The following is an 18,090-nucleotide window of genomic DNA, read 5'->3' on the forward strand; positions in this document are numbered from 1 at the left end:
ATAATAAATGATTGATTGATTGATAATCGACTTGTTATTTTTAAACATAAGGGAATTTACCTAGTTGCAGAACTAAACCTAGTTTTGTGTGAAGCAGAACAAAATAGATCTTCCCTCTTTAGTTGTTCATCGTATCAAAACTAAGTTACAGTTTAGAATTTGGAATTGAAGTCTTTTAGCAATATCTCAAAGTTTTGGCAACGCTCATTGTGAAGTCAATGAAGAAAGGCATAAAGTTCAAAATAACAGCAAAATGGATCAACAAAGTGGAAATACAGGGCAATATATTATTGGATCTACTGCTGGAGCTATCCCAGTAAAGACTGATAAAGGTATATTCTTGTGAAATTATTTATCTGCTGTGACCATTTGGTAAACTTATTTTGTAGAATCAGCATTTTTTTTTCAAATGAAGTGTTGGCCTGATTCTAGTAGTCTAGGCTTCATATACTCAAAGTAATATATATTTGGTCAAATTCCTGGTAAGAAACCTGGTAAATATCTACCAAATCATATTATTGAGTTAGGAATAAAGTGAATATGCCATTCAATGCCTTTTTTTATGCTGATTACAAATATAATAATCATTTCTGATAGAAATGATTATTATATTTGTTATCAGCATAGCCTAAAAAAAGGCAGGTCTACCAAATCATATTATTGAGTTAGGAATAAAGTGAATACACCATTTGATCCCTTTTTTATGCTGATTACAAATATAATAATCATTTCTACCAGAAATGAATTTCAGCCCCCCCCCCCTATATATGCCAATTCAGGGTTAGTTTAGGTTAAGTTGTAGATATATAGGTAAAGTTCTACAAAATCATATTATTGAGTTAGGAATAAAGTGAATACACCATTTGATGCCTTTTTTTTATGCTGATTACGAATTTAATAAGCATTTCTATTGGAAATGAATTTCAGCCCCCCCCCCCCTATATAGGTCAATTCAGGGTTAGGTTAGGTATAGCCTAAATAGGAGGGGGGCTGAAATTCATTTGTGATATAAATGCTTATTATATTCGTAATCAGCATAAAAAAAGGCATCGAATGGTGTATTCACTTTATTCCTAACTCAATAATATGATTTTGTAGAACTTTACCAAAATATATACCCTGAATTGGCATATATAGGGGGGGGGGCTTAAATTCATTTCCGATAGAAAGGATTACTATATTCATAATCAGCATAAAAAAAGGCATCAAGTGATATATTCACTTTATGTGTAAGTCAATAATATGATTTGGTAGAAATTTACCAAAAGGCATCAGATGGTGTATTCACTTTATTCCTAACTCAATAATATGATTTAGTAGATATTTACCAGAGACCTTTTTTTATCCTGGAAATCATATGCTTGTTGGGCAAGAATCCACCAAACTGATTTTTTGTTCTGAATTGACATCACATGAAGCCACCATAACAGATCATGGTCAGTTTTGATAAAAAAAAAAAAAGCACATCTGCCAGGAAGTTGTGGAACTTGGATATTGCCCATTTTAATGCTAGCGCCTCCTTCTCAATTGTTGAGTATCAAATCTCAGCAGGTGTCATTTTCCTGCTAATAAAGCCAATAGGATTTTCCCCCTGTCAGCCCGCTGGATCAAGACTGCCCCCAGTCCTTTGTTGCTCATGTCTGTTTGTAGTATGAAGGACTTGTTATAATTCAGATTTCTCAAAACCAGGACTGAACACAATGCCTCCTTTAGAGACTCAAATGCTAGTTCTGCATTGGGAGTCCACTTGATTATCTCAGGGTCCTTTTTAGTCATCATCTCTTTCAGACTTGTGTCTTCATAGCTGCCTGTTTGAATAAATAAGATGTCATTCAGATTTGCCCTGTGGTACTTTCTAAGAAGGTTTAAATGGTGGTACTTTCCAGGTAACTGACTACCAATTCAGATGCACCTCCCACTCCTCTTGTAACACATTTAGTGGTCCTCTGATGTGATGCCTATAGATCAGTTCAAATGGTGAGAAACTTGGTGAAGCCTGTTTAGTCTCCCTGTAGGCAAACAACAGATATGAAAAATACTGATCCCACTTCTTTGGCTTGTCTCTGACAAATTTTCGTAGCATCTGCACTATGGTCCCATTTAACTTCTCGACCAATCTATCTGTCTCCAGGTGGTAAACACTGGTACAAAGAGGTTTAATGCCAACGGCCACGTATAGTTTCTGCATTGCTTGGGAGATGAGGTTACTTCCATTGTCAGTCAGAATCTCTGAAGGTATCCCTACTTGAGAGAAAAACTTGAGCAATTTGTCAGCTATCTTCTGTTAATAGGTCAAACAAAGCAGTATTGCCTCTGGATATCTGGTTGCATAGTCACATATCACTAGGACCCACTTGAAACCAGTTTTACTATGCTCTAGAGGTCCCACCATGTCCATTCCTATTTTGTGGAAAGGAGTTTCAATGATTAGGAGTGGTTTCAATGGCACCTTCTCTATTTGACGTTTTCTGGCTGTCATCTGACAATCATGACACTGTTGGCAATGTTTTCAACGTCCAGATAAACATTTGGCCAGAAGAATCTTTCTAGAATCCTATGGGTAGTTTGTTGCCTGCCCATACGCCCTCCCATAGGTTAATTATGGGCCAGTTTTAGAATGTATATTCTGTAGGCTGAAGGAACCACTAACTGCTACTTCTGCTATTCCCAATCTTCATCCTTGACTACTTGGTAAAGGATCTCCTCCCTTAAAATGAAATCTTTTGCCTCTTTGGCCTTATCCTGCGCCCAGAATTCTTGCAAGGTCTCATCCATCCTCTGTTACTCAGCAAAACTTTTCCCTTTCTGTCCAGGTTTCTTTGGAGCCTCCTCTCCATCTGACTTGCTCTGAGAATCAGCCTTCCTTTCTCTATGCTTCTGCTCCCGATTCTTCTGTGCTTTTCCTCCTCCAGGAAACATTGAGTTGTCAAAGTCAAACTGTCTTGCCTCTGAAATATCCATTTGTAACTCAGCTGGCTTGCTTGCTCTGGCTCTTCTTGTCACAAACACATCAACTTCTGAGCCTACCAGCCTCAAGAATTCTGGCCTATTTTTCCCTTCCAGGAACTTCTGTGGGATCTAATCTGAGACTGCAGCCTTCACTGGAAGTTCAACAAGCAAACCATCTGTTTGTTTCACCTGTATGCCCACTACTTCCATGGGGCATTTGTGTGTGTTGCCATGCACCAAGACTCTTCTGGTACCAACTCCATGCACAGAACTGTTATGTCTGCTCCACTGTCCAACAGTGTTTTAAGTGTCCAACATTACTTCTGTGAGGTATTTGTGTGTGTTGCCATGCACCAAGACTTCTCCCAGCACCATGACTCTTCTTGTACCAACTCCGAGTGGAGAACTGGTACATCCGCTCCACTGTCCAACAGCATTTCAACATTCCTTCCATCTACTTTGCCATGAAGCACTACTGCTGCCCCTGCTGACTCCTGGTGATCAGCCCTTTCCAGGCTCTCAGCCAGGAAACCCTGTCATGTATAACCCTGTCATGGCTGTTGATTTTTCCTCTCACAGTTCTTTCCAAAGTGTGGTGTGTCATCACACACATAGTAGGCTCTCCTATTTCCTGCTTGGCGACTCTTGCGCAAGCTTCCTTCCTTGAACCCAGCTCTTGCTTGATGACTGATCTTCCCTCCTTTACGGTTCCCATCAAAACTCCTCTGTTTCCTTCCCTCCTTACCCAGGCGCTGATCTGTGTTATTGCCACCCATCTTCAAACAATTGTTTGTTGTTCTACAAGCTATGGCGCTAGCCTCTGCAAAAGAAACAGCTTCCTTAAGAGTTTAAAACTGCCAATTGCAAAGGGTTATCTGCAGGTGATATGGTACTGCCTCCATAAACTGTTCCACCTGCAAAAGCTCAAAAATTTCTTCTACATCCTTCAGTGGCACAACCACTCTGGCTGGCTAGATGCTTGTTACTGCCAAGTTCTGTGGCTGCGCTCTCAGTGATGTTAGGTTGAGCCATCTATTGAAGTAGGTTGCCAGCTTCCTTCCAAATTCTCTCTAGGACTCCTTTGCTTCTTTTCTTCCACTTTGGAAGTATATGCTGTATGTATCTTTTGTAACAGAATGCTTCTCAAGTATTGCTGTCTTAACCACATCATAATCAGCAAATGTATCTGCCAATAAACCTGACATCATCTCCAATGCAGCACTGGATAGAACTGGATACAGCTGTGTAGTCCACTGTTCCCTAGGCCAGCCACTTGCCGTCACAGCACTCTCAAATATGCTTAAAAATGAGTCATCATTATCAAGCAGCTTCATTAGCTTGGGTCTAATTGTGGCTTGTGCTGCTGTAGGCTGCTGCTGATTTACTGCAGGTTGACCCGCCAAGCTTGTTGTTAGGGTGTTGATTGCTGTCATAAGCTGCATGTGCACTGTCAAAAGCTGGTTAAACTGCACTGCATCTATTCAAATCATATTCTTATTACTTAAGAGCTGAATACTTGTTGAAACTTCTGGCAGTACTCCTATCCCTACCTTTCCTTCCACTTTCCCTGTCTGTGCCTTACTATCTTCTGTTTCAGAAATAGCCTTGGGCAAAAGCTTCACACTAAATTGCTCTCCCTTCATGTAAGGACAACTGATCCCATCTGCCAGGCTCTTAGCCCCACCTACAACCTCTGTCATATTTGACTGAAATACCTGTTCTGTCTTAGAGTTAAACTATTTAAGAGGGTCTACTTTAGTCCTCCTCTTAGGAATTGCTAATGTTCTGTTGTTTAGAGTGTTGGGTAATTTCACGTGAACTTTACCTAGTGAAGTTGACCTGGTCTGTCTCACAGAATTGGTAGGATTCTGGGGCATACGACTCATCCACTTTAGGTTACAAACAGTTGTTTCCTTATACTAAGGTTTCTGAAAATATTGTCTCTCTTTACTGCCTCAATTACCGGCAAAATGTCACTCCAATTTGTCAACAATTAGGAAAATTTGGTAGGCGGGTTTCACAATATAATCAACTGGAAAGTATAGACTTTTCTCAGAAGTCTAAGTGGAAAATTGTAGTTCTAAAAAATAGCAAAGTATTGGTAACATGAGTTAATTAATTAGGTTTAGACTTTTCTAAAAAGCCTAACCAAAAACTGAAATTTTAAAAACAGCAAAATGTTGGTGATGTGAATTAATTGAATAGGTTTAGACTTTTCTCAAAAGACTAAATGGAAACCTAAAATTATACAAAATAACAAAATGGTGCTAGTGTGATTAAATTAGTTACCATTAGCTCAGGACCTCTTCAAATGGGATCACTTGTGGGAATAGTAGACACTGTCCCCATTCCAGATCCACTGTTCAGTGCCTCTCCAAATTCAGGGATCTTATCCCATCACCAGACACCAAATTAGCAACTTTTACCACAGCAACCAATAATTAGAACCCAAGTCCTAAAATTGGTCTCAACCAGGAAGCCTTATTGCTATCTAAATTCACAAAGTGCAAAGATTTTCAAACAGAGCTGTTTATTCTTCAATATTCAGGAAAGGTCTGACCATTTCATATGAAAACATTCATTCAAAACAAAACTAGCTCATATCTTGACTCTCTGCCAAAACTGGTAATTTGTCTTTTTTGAGTCACATTTAGAAACCAAAATCTGAGAAAATAAATATCACAACATGAAAATAACAAAAAGAAAAGAAAATAATAAACCATCACACTATGGCTACTTGGAATTGAGATTGCAGTTACATGCTGATTTGACTGCACTGCAACAACTGCTTTTGTGTGTGAAGCTACTTATGATGCCAAATGAAACTAGTTGCAACTTTGATTGCAAATACTTGACACACTGACTGTGAGTATTTTGATTGCTTGATGTGACTATAACTGCTACATGCAACAATGATTAATTCTAAATGGAATTTTGACTACTTGCAACTGCAACCACTGTTACTGCCACTCTCTACTACTGCTGCTAATACAACTGCAAAAATAAATCAAAAGAGTTTAACTGCATCCAGGTTGTCAAAATGGCACCTGTGCAATATCTCAGGGATAGAATAAGGTAGTATTCAATTGAAACTTCCAGGGAAAGTTGCAGGGAATATAAAACTAAATCAAAATAAATTATGTTTATCCAGATTTTCAAAAGGGAATCTGTGCAATATCCCCTGAAAACCACATGGTCTTACATCAGACCTTCACAGTTTTTCTAGGGTGATGTTAACACTACATCAAAAGACACTATGTGCATCCAATGTAGTCTAAAGGGCATATCTGTGATATCTTAGGAACAGCTGAGGGTATCAAGTCAAAATTATCAAGATGTGTTAGTTGGAAATTGAACTAAATAAAAATACACTGTCTGCATCCAAGATTGTTAAAATAGTGAATTTGTCATATCATAGAAAAGGTTAAGGCAATTAAGTTGAAACTTTCAGTTCATTTGGAAGGGTATGGTTGACCAATATTTGTCTACTCTCAAGGTTGTAGTATGATGAGGTTGTAGCATGATGGGGGTTAGAATTCAGTCAATCCTGTAGAATCCTGAAGATAATGGAGCTTTTAACCCATTCTTAAAAAGTGTTGCAAAATTTTGTCAAACATATAAATAGAGCCAAGTTCTGGTTTCTTATTCAGATAAACTTAAAAGATTAGAGCATTCTATCCCTAACCAATGAAAAAGACTATGTCAATTAAAAACGAAATAATTTTTAAAAAGTTTCCAAAGAAAAGTAAATAGATCACTATCAATGAATAAACAAAATCTAAAACAAACAGATATTAGTATAAACAACCAAGTTAAACACAAAACAAGCAGAAACTGTCTTGTTTGTATTGAATTTGATTTTATTCATTATATTTAAATTTTACATAGGTTACTTATACTTACTTACACTATAACTTTTGTGCTATTAATTATAGCAGTCTCATTGACTACAGTGTAGTTAGTCTTATTAAGAGGCATGACCAAAAGCTAAGAGAAAAATGGCTATATACAGACTTTCTTCTGTTAGGGGTTAAAACTCTTCAAGGAGTTTGGATTTTGGGAGAAAACCTGTAGTGAGCTAGTAACTCTACCCTCCCCCCCCCTTTCATCTCAGTAGCAAGTCATCCTCAGTCATTACACCAATGGAAGGTTCAGCAAAATTGTATTTGATTGGAAAGGGTCCAATAAATCAAAGTTAGATATTTCTATAGTTTCATGCAACTAATGGGGAGGTGTTATCTTTCCATAGTGTGCCTGTAACTGAACCCTTGTGCATCTGACCCCAGGTGCAACTCAATTCCATTTAGCTGGACCTCCATGCAACTCAACCCCATTTAGCTGTGCATCTAACCCCAGGTGCAACTCAACCCCATTTCGCTGGACCTCCATGCAACATAACCCCATTTAACTGAACCCTTGTGCAACTGAGGCCTAAGAATAAGTGAACTAGAACTAATTAGAAGCTGAAAATTTGCTTCTCACTTCATTTACAGTTTCTAACATATATTACCCATTTGGGTAAGCTAAACTAATTTGGACTAAAGACAAAGAACCAGTAGAGCTGGCAGCCAATGAAAATGCTTCTCTTTCAGGATACTGCTTGCATGTATCTTTTCATGCATGGCAAAGTTAATAATTACTCCATTCAAGTTGGACTTTATCCAGTTTCCCTCTAAATGACCAGATTTTTCTTTCATAGTTGATCAAATATTGCAATTAATTTGTTTTAAAATATGTGAATGGGGAAGAGAAAGGGTCATTGAATTTGGGCCTAAGCTCTAAAATTAGAATTAGCTTTTTCTCTGGCTGAGCATAAATTTTATGGAATATAGTCTCTAGTCTAGGAATACACAAAAGTTGGATAGAATTTGAAGAAAAATTGAGAGGTATTGGGACGAAAGCAAAGTTTTACAGGCTCAATAATTACTGCTGAAAAAATGCTATGAAAGAATGCAGACAAAAACGATTTTTATACTTGTAAGCAGTTTTGAAAACCGTAGTGAATCAACTGTCTTTTTATCTGGAGCTGTTGGGTGAAATATGCTATTAACATTAAAATCAGGCACCATTTAATGCATACTTTCATGGTTTGGGGAAATAAAACACTAATTCAGACAGATGTTTATCTATTTTTGTGCCCCTACAATGTTCCAGTGACTGGCTTGTGCTGGGGAAAGAAGAAAGAATAAGAACTCTCATCCAGGTTTCAAGCTCTTTGTGTAATTTCCAAGAATTTGTTTCGTAATTAATTCTAGTGAAGAAATGAAAATAAATAGCCTCTATCATTAACGAGTCAGCTTTGTATTTGGAGGAATTTTTTCTATGTAGTAGTTTTTTTAAAACTCTTTTTTTTTCACTTACAAAGGTGACTTGAAAAGGGAGTATTCAAAAGCGGGTTTTTAAACAGCAGTTAAGGGCTGATGATCATGGAGGCTTACAAGACCTTTTGTGGTTTCAAGCTTGTGCATTCCAGAAATGGCAGTAGAATTGCATTTCCCCCCCCCTTTTATTCGCATTTTTATGGCGCATTTGAGTGCTATAAGACATTTTATGATAGTATTTTCATGACGAAATTATAAAAAGAAACGTAATATGAATATTGGCTTTCAAATTATGTTAAACAGCTCTCTAAAATAATCTAGTGTCCTATTAGTGCTGGAGAATAAAAACAGAAAAAGGGAGATTTAAAAGCGTTTCTAGTTCTGTTTGAAAATTCCCAGAAATTTGTTTCTGCAAAAAACTTATACTATTCAGATGAATTTAAATAATAACTAATATTCCCGAATCAGTATTAATGGCAAGCTTATACTTACAAAATAATACTTTTTAGTGTGTTTTAAGTTTTTGTTACTATAAGCTGTGGTTCTCTCTGTGCTAGGGTGCAGCTATTTTTACCATGACTTCATGAGGTTTAAGTCTGTTCAGGCCTTGGGTGTGATTAAATAAAAAAAAACAAGTTTTTTAAACTGAAAGTAAGGAGCAACATTAAAACTTAAAACAAACAGAAATTATTCCGTATATGAAAGGGGCTGTCCCCTCCACAAAGCTTCGCTCTTTACGCTGAAGTTTTTTATTGTTTTAAAAAATAAAATTGCGAGACAGAGTCAAACTTTAGCGTAAAGAGTGAGGCATTGAGGAGGGGACAGCCCCTTTCATATACGGAATAATTTCTGTTCGTTTTAAGTTTTAATGTCGCTCCTTACTTTCAGTTTAAAAAACTTATTTTTTTTATTTAATTTCTGATCGTTTTTTAGTTAATGCAGCTTTTATTTTGGCTCACCGTCTTTGAATAAGTAAACAAAATTTGCATAAAAATTTTACTCTTCTTTTGCTAAATGCCTATCTCTAAATTTGGTTCTGACGTAATTTACAAATTAACTTACGTAACGAACTTCTATATTCGTATATTTTTCTTCTGGCAAAAAATACGTTGCAGATATAGTTGCAGATTTTTGCAGATATGAGCTTGAAACCTATCTAATAGGGTGTTCTGATACGCTGAATCTGACGGTGTGATTTTCATTAAAATTCTTTCATTTGTAGGGGATGTTTCCTCCCTCTTTAAAAAATCAGGTAAATTTTCTCAGGCTCGTAGCCTTTGATGAGTAATACTACACAAAATAAAATTTATATATTTAGAATCAGCATTATAAGCCCATTCTTTTGATACATTTATTGACATCAAAATTCCGTTTTTAAAAGTTTTGATTACTATTGAGCCGTATCGCCTGTTTTTTTTTTTTTTTTTTTTTATTACGTATTTGTTATTACGTATATGAGGAGGTTCTCCTCTTAGTCAATACCGCGCTCTTTACGTTAAAAGTTAAAAAAAAATTTCAATTCACAAACCCCTGAATCACAAAGGCCGTTTAATTAGAATAGATAGCTCTTTTGAAAGCACTAAAAAAAACTGTAGCGTAAAGAGTGAGGTATTGACTTGGGGGAGAACCTTCTCATATACGTAGTAATTTCTGTTCGTTTTAAGTTCTAATATTGCTTCTTACTTTCAGTTGAAAGAACTTGTTTTTTTTTGTTCAATTTCTGATCGTTTTTTAAATAATGCTTGGAAATCCGGTGCCCCCTTCATAGAAATGTCCCTTACACCAAAGAAACATCCTCCCCGGAAAGATTCTCTCGAGTAACCACCACCCCCAGCCCCCCCCCCCCCCACCAGAAAAAAATCCTTTCTGAAAATGTCTGTATACTTCCCAATAACCAATACAATATGTAAGCAATGGGCAAAGTTCATATCTTGCTGCCCTTTCCATGGGAACTGTGGGGGATTAAGTTATCCTTAAAGACATATTTATTAGATTTTCGACTATGCTGAACAAAATGGCTATCTCAAAATTTTAATTGGGTGACTTTGAGAAAAAAATGAGCATAGGAGGGGGCCTAGTTGCCCTCCATTTTTTTGGTCACTTAAAAAGGGAACTAGAACTTTTAATTTTCGTTCCAATGAGCCCTCTTACGATTTTCTAGGACCACTGGGTCAATATGATTACCCCTAAGGAAAAGAAAAAAAAACAAATAAATACGCATCCGTGATCTTTCTTCTGGCAAAAAATACAAAATTCCACATTTTTGTAGATAGGAGCTTGAACCTCTACAGTGGGTTCTCTGATATGCTGAATATGATGGTGTGATTTTCATTAAGGTTCTATAACTTTTAGGGAGTCTTTCCTCTTTTTTCGAAAATCAACCAAATTTTCTCAGGCGCGTAACTTTTGACGGTTAAGATTAAACTTGATGAAACTTATATATTTGAAATCAAAATTAAAATCTGATTCTTTTGATGTATCTATTGGTATCAAAATTCCGTTTTTACCATTGTTGTGGTTACCATTGAGCCGGGTTGCTCCTTACTTACAATTCGTTACCACGAACTGTTTGAAAAGTTTCGTTAATTTTCAAATATATACCCTAGTACAGAAGGATAAATTGTTGTTTTTTTAGAGGGGCTATAGTATTACATCAAAGGCAGAACATAAAAAAAAAATTTACCTATAAATAAAGACTATTCCATTCAAATCAAGCTTTTGTCACCTCTGACAAAACGGGGTAAGTTGCATTTTTTAGTTATGTTTTTGATTTGATGAGGGTGGGCTGAAAAGGGGGTTGAGTCAGACAGGTTTGGGTTAAACAGGGGTTGAGTTGGATGTGGATGGAGTTAAATGAGAGTTTGATTGCTCAGAATTCGAGTTGAATGGGGTTTAAAATAAATGAAGGTTGGGTTGTATGATGGTTGGATTACACAGGGGTTGAGCTGAATGACAGTTGAGTTGTACATATGTTTGGTTGAATGGGAGTAGAGTTGTAAAAATGTTCAGTTAAACCAGGAGTGATTTACCCAAGGGTTCAGTTGAATGGGGTTGAACATGAAGGTTCGGCTACATGGGGTCAGATACACAAGAATTCAGTTACATGAAGGATCAAATACAATGGAGCCTCTTTCCATATATTTCTTTATGTGTCGGTATTGACAATGTATCGATGTACATTCTTTGGCTGAAAGCCAGAGTTTTTGGTAGGTTTCTCTGGCTGGTCTGGAGTCCAGATGGGATTCAGGTCTAATATATACATCAAAGCCGGGATATCTTAGAATGATAGGTCCTAGTTGTGCAGACATTGAGTAAGAAGATAGAGGTCTGGACTCCTACAGTACATATAATCCAAAATTATCTTGATCTCCTGATCAAACTATTAATCATCCCCCTTTCCTGAAAAAATCTGGCTTACATACCTGGTTTAATGGGTTCGTAGCAACTTCTTTCAGAAGTTTTAAATGATTCTTTCTCATTTTAGGTCAATATTACATGCAAAAAGTAAAAGTTCAGAGGTATGTGAGTGGTAAACGACCAGACTTCGCAAAATCTTCAAGTGAATCCGATAGTGAAGATGAAGATGTTATTGCACACAGAAAATATGCTGGAAAATCTGAACGTGCTATTATAGACCGAGAAAGCTCACCAGAACTACCCCCAGAAGCATATGATGATCCTAGATTAAGACGATTGAGAATAAGGGAAGTTGATGAGGATAGAGAGGAGAGACATAGGCAAATACATGAGCCAGAAGTATATGAAGGCGAAGTAGAAAGAGAGGTATTTTAAATTTAAGCAATTCTATTCTATAATAGTAATTAAGGAGTAAATATTAATGAGTTATTGATAGAAGGAATAAAGTAAACAACCTGCAAAGCAAGCAGATTTTCTTATGTAAATAGCTTAATTGGTAACTTTAAGTTTGTTAAATGTGGCATATTGGAATAAGCGCAATAAGCCGTGATGCCATTCATAAAAATATGTGTATATATATATATATATATATTCAATTCAGTGGATTCAGTTCCTCCTTCCTGTTTATCCTCGACAAAACTGTTCATTCATTAAAACTCCTTCATTCAAATTTAATTACTTTGTGAATGCTTCCTGCTTGATCAATGATGGGCATTCGTTTGCGATTCGTTGTGATTCTCGCTGTCACGTGTCTTCTCGGCACAAATTTTGTTTTGTGTCGTTTTTGTTTGCAATTCTTGTTGTTGCTTGTCTTCTAACCGTTGATTTCGCTGTGCGTCATTATCGTTCGTGATTCGATGTGGTTCTCGCTTTCGCTTGTCCTCGTTGTCGAATATATTCTAGCTGCAGATTTCGTTATGCCTCATTCTTGTTCAGCATTATTTTAGACATTTTGTCCATACATTTTGCTTTAGCCGTTTGGATTCGTTCATCATCTTGTGCAATTTAGGGTGTTGTCATAGATACCCAAAAATTTTTGTCCCCTTTAATTTTTTTTTGGTTTAATTACGTTATTATGCAATTTAATAATAACCAGGCATGTTCCATTGCTCATACCCTCTGAAATTTCAAAATTATGCATTAGCATAATTATTGTGTTATCCTTTAGTTTTAAGTCATGAGGTAGCTAATCAGTAATTTTAATTGAGCTAAGGAAGGATAAACGGGTGGTGGAGGAACTCAATTCCTCCTTCCCGCTTATCCTTTACTGGATCGTATATTTTTTAGGATTTGTGTTCTTCTGGGAGGCAATCAACAATCTCACCATCAATTTTACTTTGTTTTAAGCAGTGCTAAGATAACGCGTTTTTTCCATTGTAATTTGGCTTGCTCTACGAATGCGTCCTGTTCGATTGATGATTCTCGTTGCCGCATGTCTTCTAACCGCACATTTTGTTATGCATCATTTTTGTTTGCGATTTCATTTTGGTTCGTTGTTGCATACGCTATATTCAGAGATGTCGTTGCGCTTCATTTTCGTTCGTCACTACCTTAGACGTTTTTTCCTTGTCTTTTCCTAAAGTTTTTTGGATTAATTTGTCATCTTGTATAATCCTGCAGGAAGTCTTAGATATCAAAGTGACACAATCATCTCTGGAAAATCTTTTTGAAAATTACTGTTTAAACTCGTATGAATGTGACATCAAACACAGGAAAACTGTTTTTCCAAAATTAAGGCTCCAATCAATTTTTCCCAAAGTTTTTCCCAATCTAGATCGTTTTTCTTTTCAGGTTAGAAAATGTTAGTGCGCAAATTTTCATATAAAATTAAACTATAAATATTATTTATTTTACTATAAATATTTAAATTTCGATTCTATTAAATCTTACATTCAGCCCCAGGGAAACAACCTGAGCCTGTTAGAGATGTGTATTTTACTCCAAGGGTCTGGTGTTTTGAAATACGTCTATTTCTTGTTACTGTATTGTTTGTTTAACTGAATATCCGGAGTAAGGTCGACTGGCTTCTCAACCTCTAATCAACTTCTAAGATAGGCTTCTCAACCTTTCTAAGATAAAAAACAGAAATATACCTTTTAGATTTAAAGGGGTAGTTTCAAAACTTATTTTCAAAGTGTCCCCTCCATCAGAGCAGATTCCATCTCTGTATTGTCTCTGGGTGTCATATTCGTCGGGAAGGAAGCATTCCTTGAGATCTTCCTTTTAAAACCAATTTGCTCACTTATCTATACATGATTTGTACTTCTCTCATTTTCCTTAATAAAGCTACGGTGAGCATAGTGTTTGGCTCTCTCTTCATTCTGTTTGAGCTGCTTATATCAGTCTCTATTTTCCTTGTTTTGTAGTTTATATAAGACTTTAATTTATCGTTGCTTTTTTTTCTAGTATGGAAGACGTGATTCAGACGAAGAAGATGAAGAGCTGAGTGAAGATGAAATTGAAAGGAAGCGCCACCTTCTCAGGTTGAGAGCCCTTCAAAAACGGGAGGAAGATGTAAGCTTTTTCACCTGTATTCTAACTAACTGATTTACATATTAATTTGAGAAAAAAATGTAAACAAAATATGCACTATATTCACTCTTGTTTTCGTACAATTTTATCGCATATTCTAGTGTTGATTTTCAGTAGTTATTTAGATAGAGAAAATTATATTCATAAAAAAATCAAGTAAAGTTCTGAGGCAAAAGTAAATAACTTTTTTTGATATTACTTTTTAATTTGTCTTGTTTTTTTTAATAATTTTAATCTTTGTTAAAATGATTTTGTAATTAATTTTCTTGAAACTGTGTTCGGTATTACTCTTACAATTCATCGGTTTATATTTTATAATATAATTGATATGTATATATATATATATATATATATATATATATATATATATATATATATATATATATATATATATATATATATATATATATATATATATATGCAGGGTGTTTCCGGAAAGAAATAAGACTAATTTTCTTCCGCCACGACTGTAGTTCGGAGCGTGCGCGCTCCAATGGGATTCGGTAGAGGGCCTTCCTAGCTAACAAACAAGCTGCTGGTCAGCTGTCTCCGAGCACATGGATGGTCAGGGCAGGCCTTTTTCCGTAACGTGTTTTCTCTGAATGGTGCCAGCCGAAAATGCAGCGTTCGTTAGAGCAGCGGTACGCGATTAAATTCTGTGTGAAACTCGGTAAATCTGCTACAGAGACATTTGATATGATCAAAAAGGCTTACCCAGATGTTGCTCTAGCAAAAAGTGGTGTTTCGGCGGTACTAGGTCTTTTTGAAGGGCCGGGATGAGGTCGCCGATGAAGACCGTGCTAGAAGACCGACAATGTGACTCATGTGCGCAAAGTTTTGAACTTAAACCGTCAACTAAGTATTCGTTTAATTGCCCAAATGTTAAATTTACCAAAATCTGCCGTTCATGAAGTTGTGACGGTACATTTGAACATTCGCAAGTTGTGCGCGAAGATGGTCCCGAAAATGCTCACTGACGACCAGAAATTGAACATGTGTGAAAGTGACCCCGAATTTTCGCATAACGTAATTACAGGTGACGAGTGCTGGATCTTTGAGTATGATCTTAAGACAAAGAGGCAATCTTCCGAGTGGCACACGTCGGCGTCTCCTCGCCCAAAAAAGGAAAGAATTAGCAAATTCAAAGTGAAAACGATGGTCATTGTCCTTTTTGACATCAAAGGCATTGTCCACCACGAATTTGTTCCTCCTTGACAAACCGTCAACAACAAGTTTTATGTGGAAGTGCTCAAGAGACTCAAACGAAGGGTCAACCTGGTCCGACAAGACATCGCAGCCGACTGGAAGCTGCACCACGACAACGCCTCAACTCACACCGCTTTTCTCGTAAGCATCTACCTGACCAAGGCTGGTATCCCACCGCTTGCATAGCCACCCTGCAGCCGATATGTGGCCCCCGGGCTTTTTTTTTGTTTCTTCGCCTGAAAAGGCTGATGAAAGGCAAGTATTTTGAGGCGACAGAGGGGATCCAAGCACCATGCACCGCGGTTCTTAAGGCTATTCCGGAGAATGCTAACCATGACGCCTTCAATGCTTGGAATTCGCGCTGGCAGCACTGCATTGACGCAGAAGGAGCCTATTTTGAAAGTTTTTAAAGAATCGTAACGATTGGCTCAATAAATGTTTTAAAATCGACTCAGTCCTATTTCTTTCCGGACAAACTCTGTATACATGTATATATATATATATATATATATATATATATATATATATATATATATATATATATATATATCATGTTCAACAAAACTACGTAATATTATGATCCCGACGCAACAATAACCCTAAAATTAATAATACAAGCAAAACGAGTCAGTGAATAATTAAATTAATTTTTTTTAATGTAAAATTGATTTTGTTTCAGTTAAAATTCCATCTGTTTCGAAGGTATACCTACCGAGCTGCTCAATACGTATTTTTCTCTTGATTGTTTCAAAATTATAAGGTTTTTAGGTCAGTACCACAGTCAGTATTGCCACGTTAAGCTATGTTAGATAATATAGTAAAACTAGTGGATTTAATTTGACAATGCTTTTTGCCCATAAAAATTCAAACGTCAACAATCTGTTGGTCCCGATACTACCTATTATGGCTGTTAAAAAAATAGAAGAAGACTGAGAAAAGGAAAGATCCTAGGTTCAATAGAAGAATTCACATTAACAAGACCCCAAAACGTTTATAAAATTGCATTGATGTACCAAGAACATCACAACATTTTTTTACCTTCATGTCCATCTTGGTTTCATCTATACCATAATACTGCGATTTTCTAAATTTTTTGGAGGGGGGAGGAGGGTGGTAGTTTCAGGATTATGAAGTTTTTAGGTCAGTATCACAGTTAGTGTTACCACTTTGAACCATGACTGTGCTCCATGTCCATGAAAATTCAAACATGAGTGTCATATATTTGCAGACTGCTTTTTGCTTATTTTTTCACATTCTGTTTTTTAATTTGGCAACCGCTAATACCAAAAATGACATAAGCAAATATGTAGGGCCTTTTCATTAAAAACTGGATTCTTGATTTTTTATGAATTTTTTTTCTAATGATTTTTTCTTGATTTTTTTAGTTTTAAAGATGCATGTGGTTGTTTAAATTTCCACTTAAGCAATTTAAAAAGACGGCTAATAGAAGAACGTCGTCGGCATATGCGATACTTCATAAACCGATTTCACCATAAAATACAGAGACTGTAGGCATTGAACTAATGTGCATTTTAATTAACAGCTCCTTGACGAACCCCTTTGCAAACGGGAATGGGGTTTGTGTTCACACGCTGTGTGAAAATAAACACTCTCTAATCATTTTATGCAGCCAGCAGTTATTTGTGTCTGTTTACAGACTAAGTAAAAGAATAGACCAGCTTAGTAAGTCAAAACTAGAAGCCCAACCTACAATATAGGCCTTTTAAATTTTTTTTATGCAATTTCAAAGTATTGTAGGGAAGAAAAATAAAGATTCAAATTCAAAATAAGATATTTCAATTTTGAACCATTTTTGATTCGTTTATTCATTAATTTTCATTCATTCATCCCTGACGATTCAAATATGATATTTCCATAACGTTTCAGAATGACTAATCAATCGGAAACGAATTAAGAAGAGTGTCCATAATCACGGAAAAAAATTTGAAATTGGAATTTTGACTAATATTATTCATTTCTACTATTTTCTACAATATTTTGGCTATTTGTTTTAGTAGTTAAAAGGTTTACCATGATTGAACAAGTAGCTGCAACCTAGTAAAGAATGGACCACGGTCCATAATAACAAAAAAATTAAAAAAAAGCGTTTAAAACAAATGGATAGTTAGAAAAAATGTCGTTTGTAACTGATTCAGGGATGGTAACTGTTTTTTTGATTCGTGTGAATAAACTGTAGCATACATTCAAATCATGGTGTCAGCTAAGGCTGGAACCTAGTAAAGAGTAAACCATCTTGCAAAGTTTGTAATGTATATTTTGAAAACATAAAAACAAACGAAAATTAATTTTAAAAAAGCAGACTTTTGGAAGGAAGTAAAAACTGAGTTGAAACTTAAAACGCACAAAAATTATTGCTTCCCAATTTATGCAACATATAACTGAAAAACTGGTTAAAATAAACTGTTTTGTAATATTTTCTTATATTTGTAAAATTCTGTAAAACTTGCACTTTACTGAAAACTGAGCTTACTTATATTTTTTGAATCTGTGGGCTGATAGAGGACTTTTCTTCTCAATCCTGTGTAGTTGCGTTGGTTTTGTGTTTTCCGCAAATTGCTTGTTTTACAGAATCCTATAAATAAAGGGAAAGGTCACGTGTCAGTTCATTTCAGTCAGTTTTTTAGATATGTTTCTCATAAACTGC

General features: G+C 36.0%; 1 protein-coding gene across 1 annotated transcript in view; it reads left to right on the forward strand.

Moving 5' to 3' along the window:
- Nucleotides 1-203: 203 nt before the first annotated feature.
- Mfap1 (Microfibril-associated protein 1) overlaps nt 204-18,090 on the forward strand; it is a 48,504-nt gene continuing 30,617 nt past the window's right edge. Inside the window, exons 1-3 of the mRNA XM_089101416.1 lie at nt 204-332; nt 11,755-12,053; nt 14,094-14,201. Coding sequence (XP_088957542.1) covers nt 254-332; nt 11,755-12,053; nt 14,094-14,201 — 486 coding nt within the window. The 5' untranslated portion in view covers nt 204-253. The remainder of the gene's footprint in view (nt 333-11,754; nt 12,054-14,093; nt 14,202-18,090) is intronic.

The sequence above is a fragment of the Artemia sp. Qi Xiang Cuo genome, chromosome 15, assembly GCF_049724085.1.
Source record: "Artemia sp. Qi Xiang Cuo chromosome 15, ASM4972408v1, whole genome shotgun sequence".
Lineage (NCBI taxonomy): Eukaryota > Metazoa > Arthropoda > Branchiopoda > Anostraca > Artemiidae > Artemia > Artemia sp. Qi Xiang Cuo.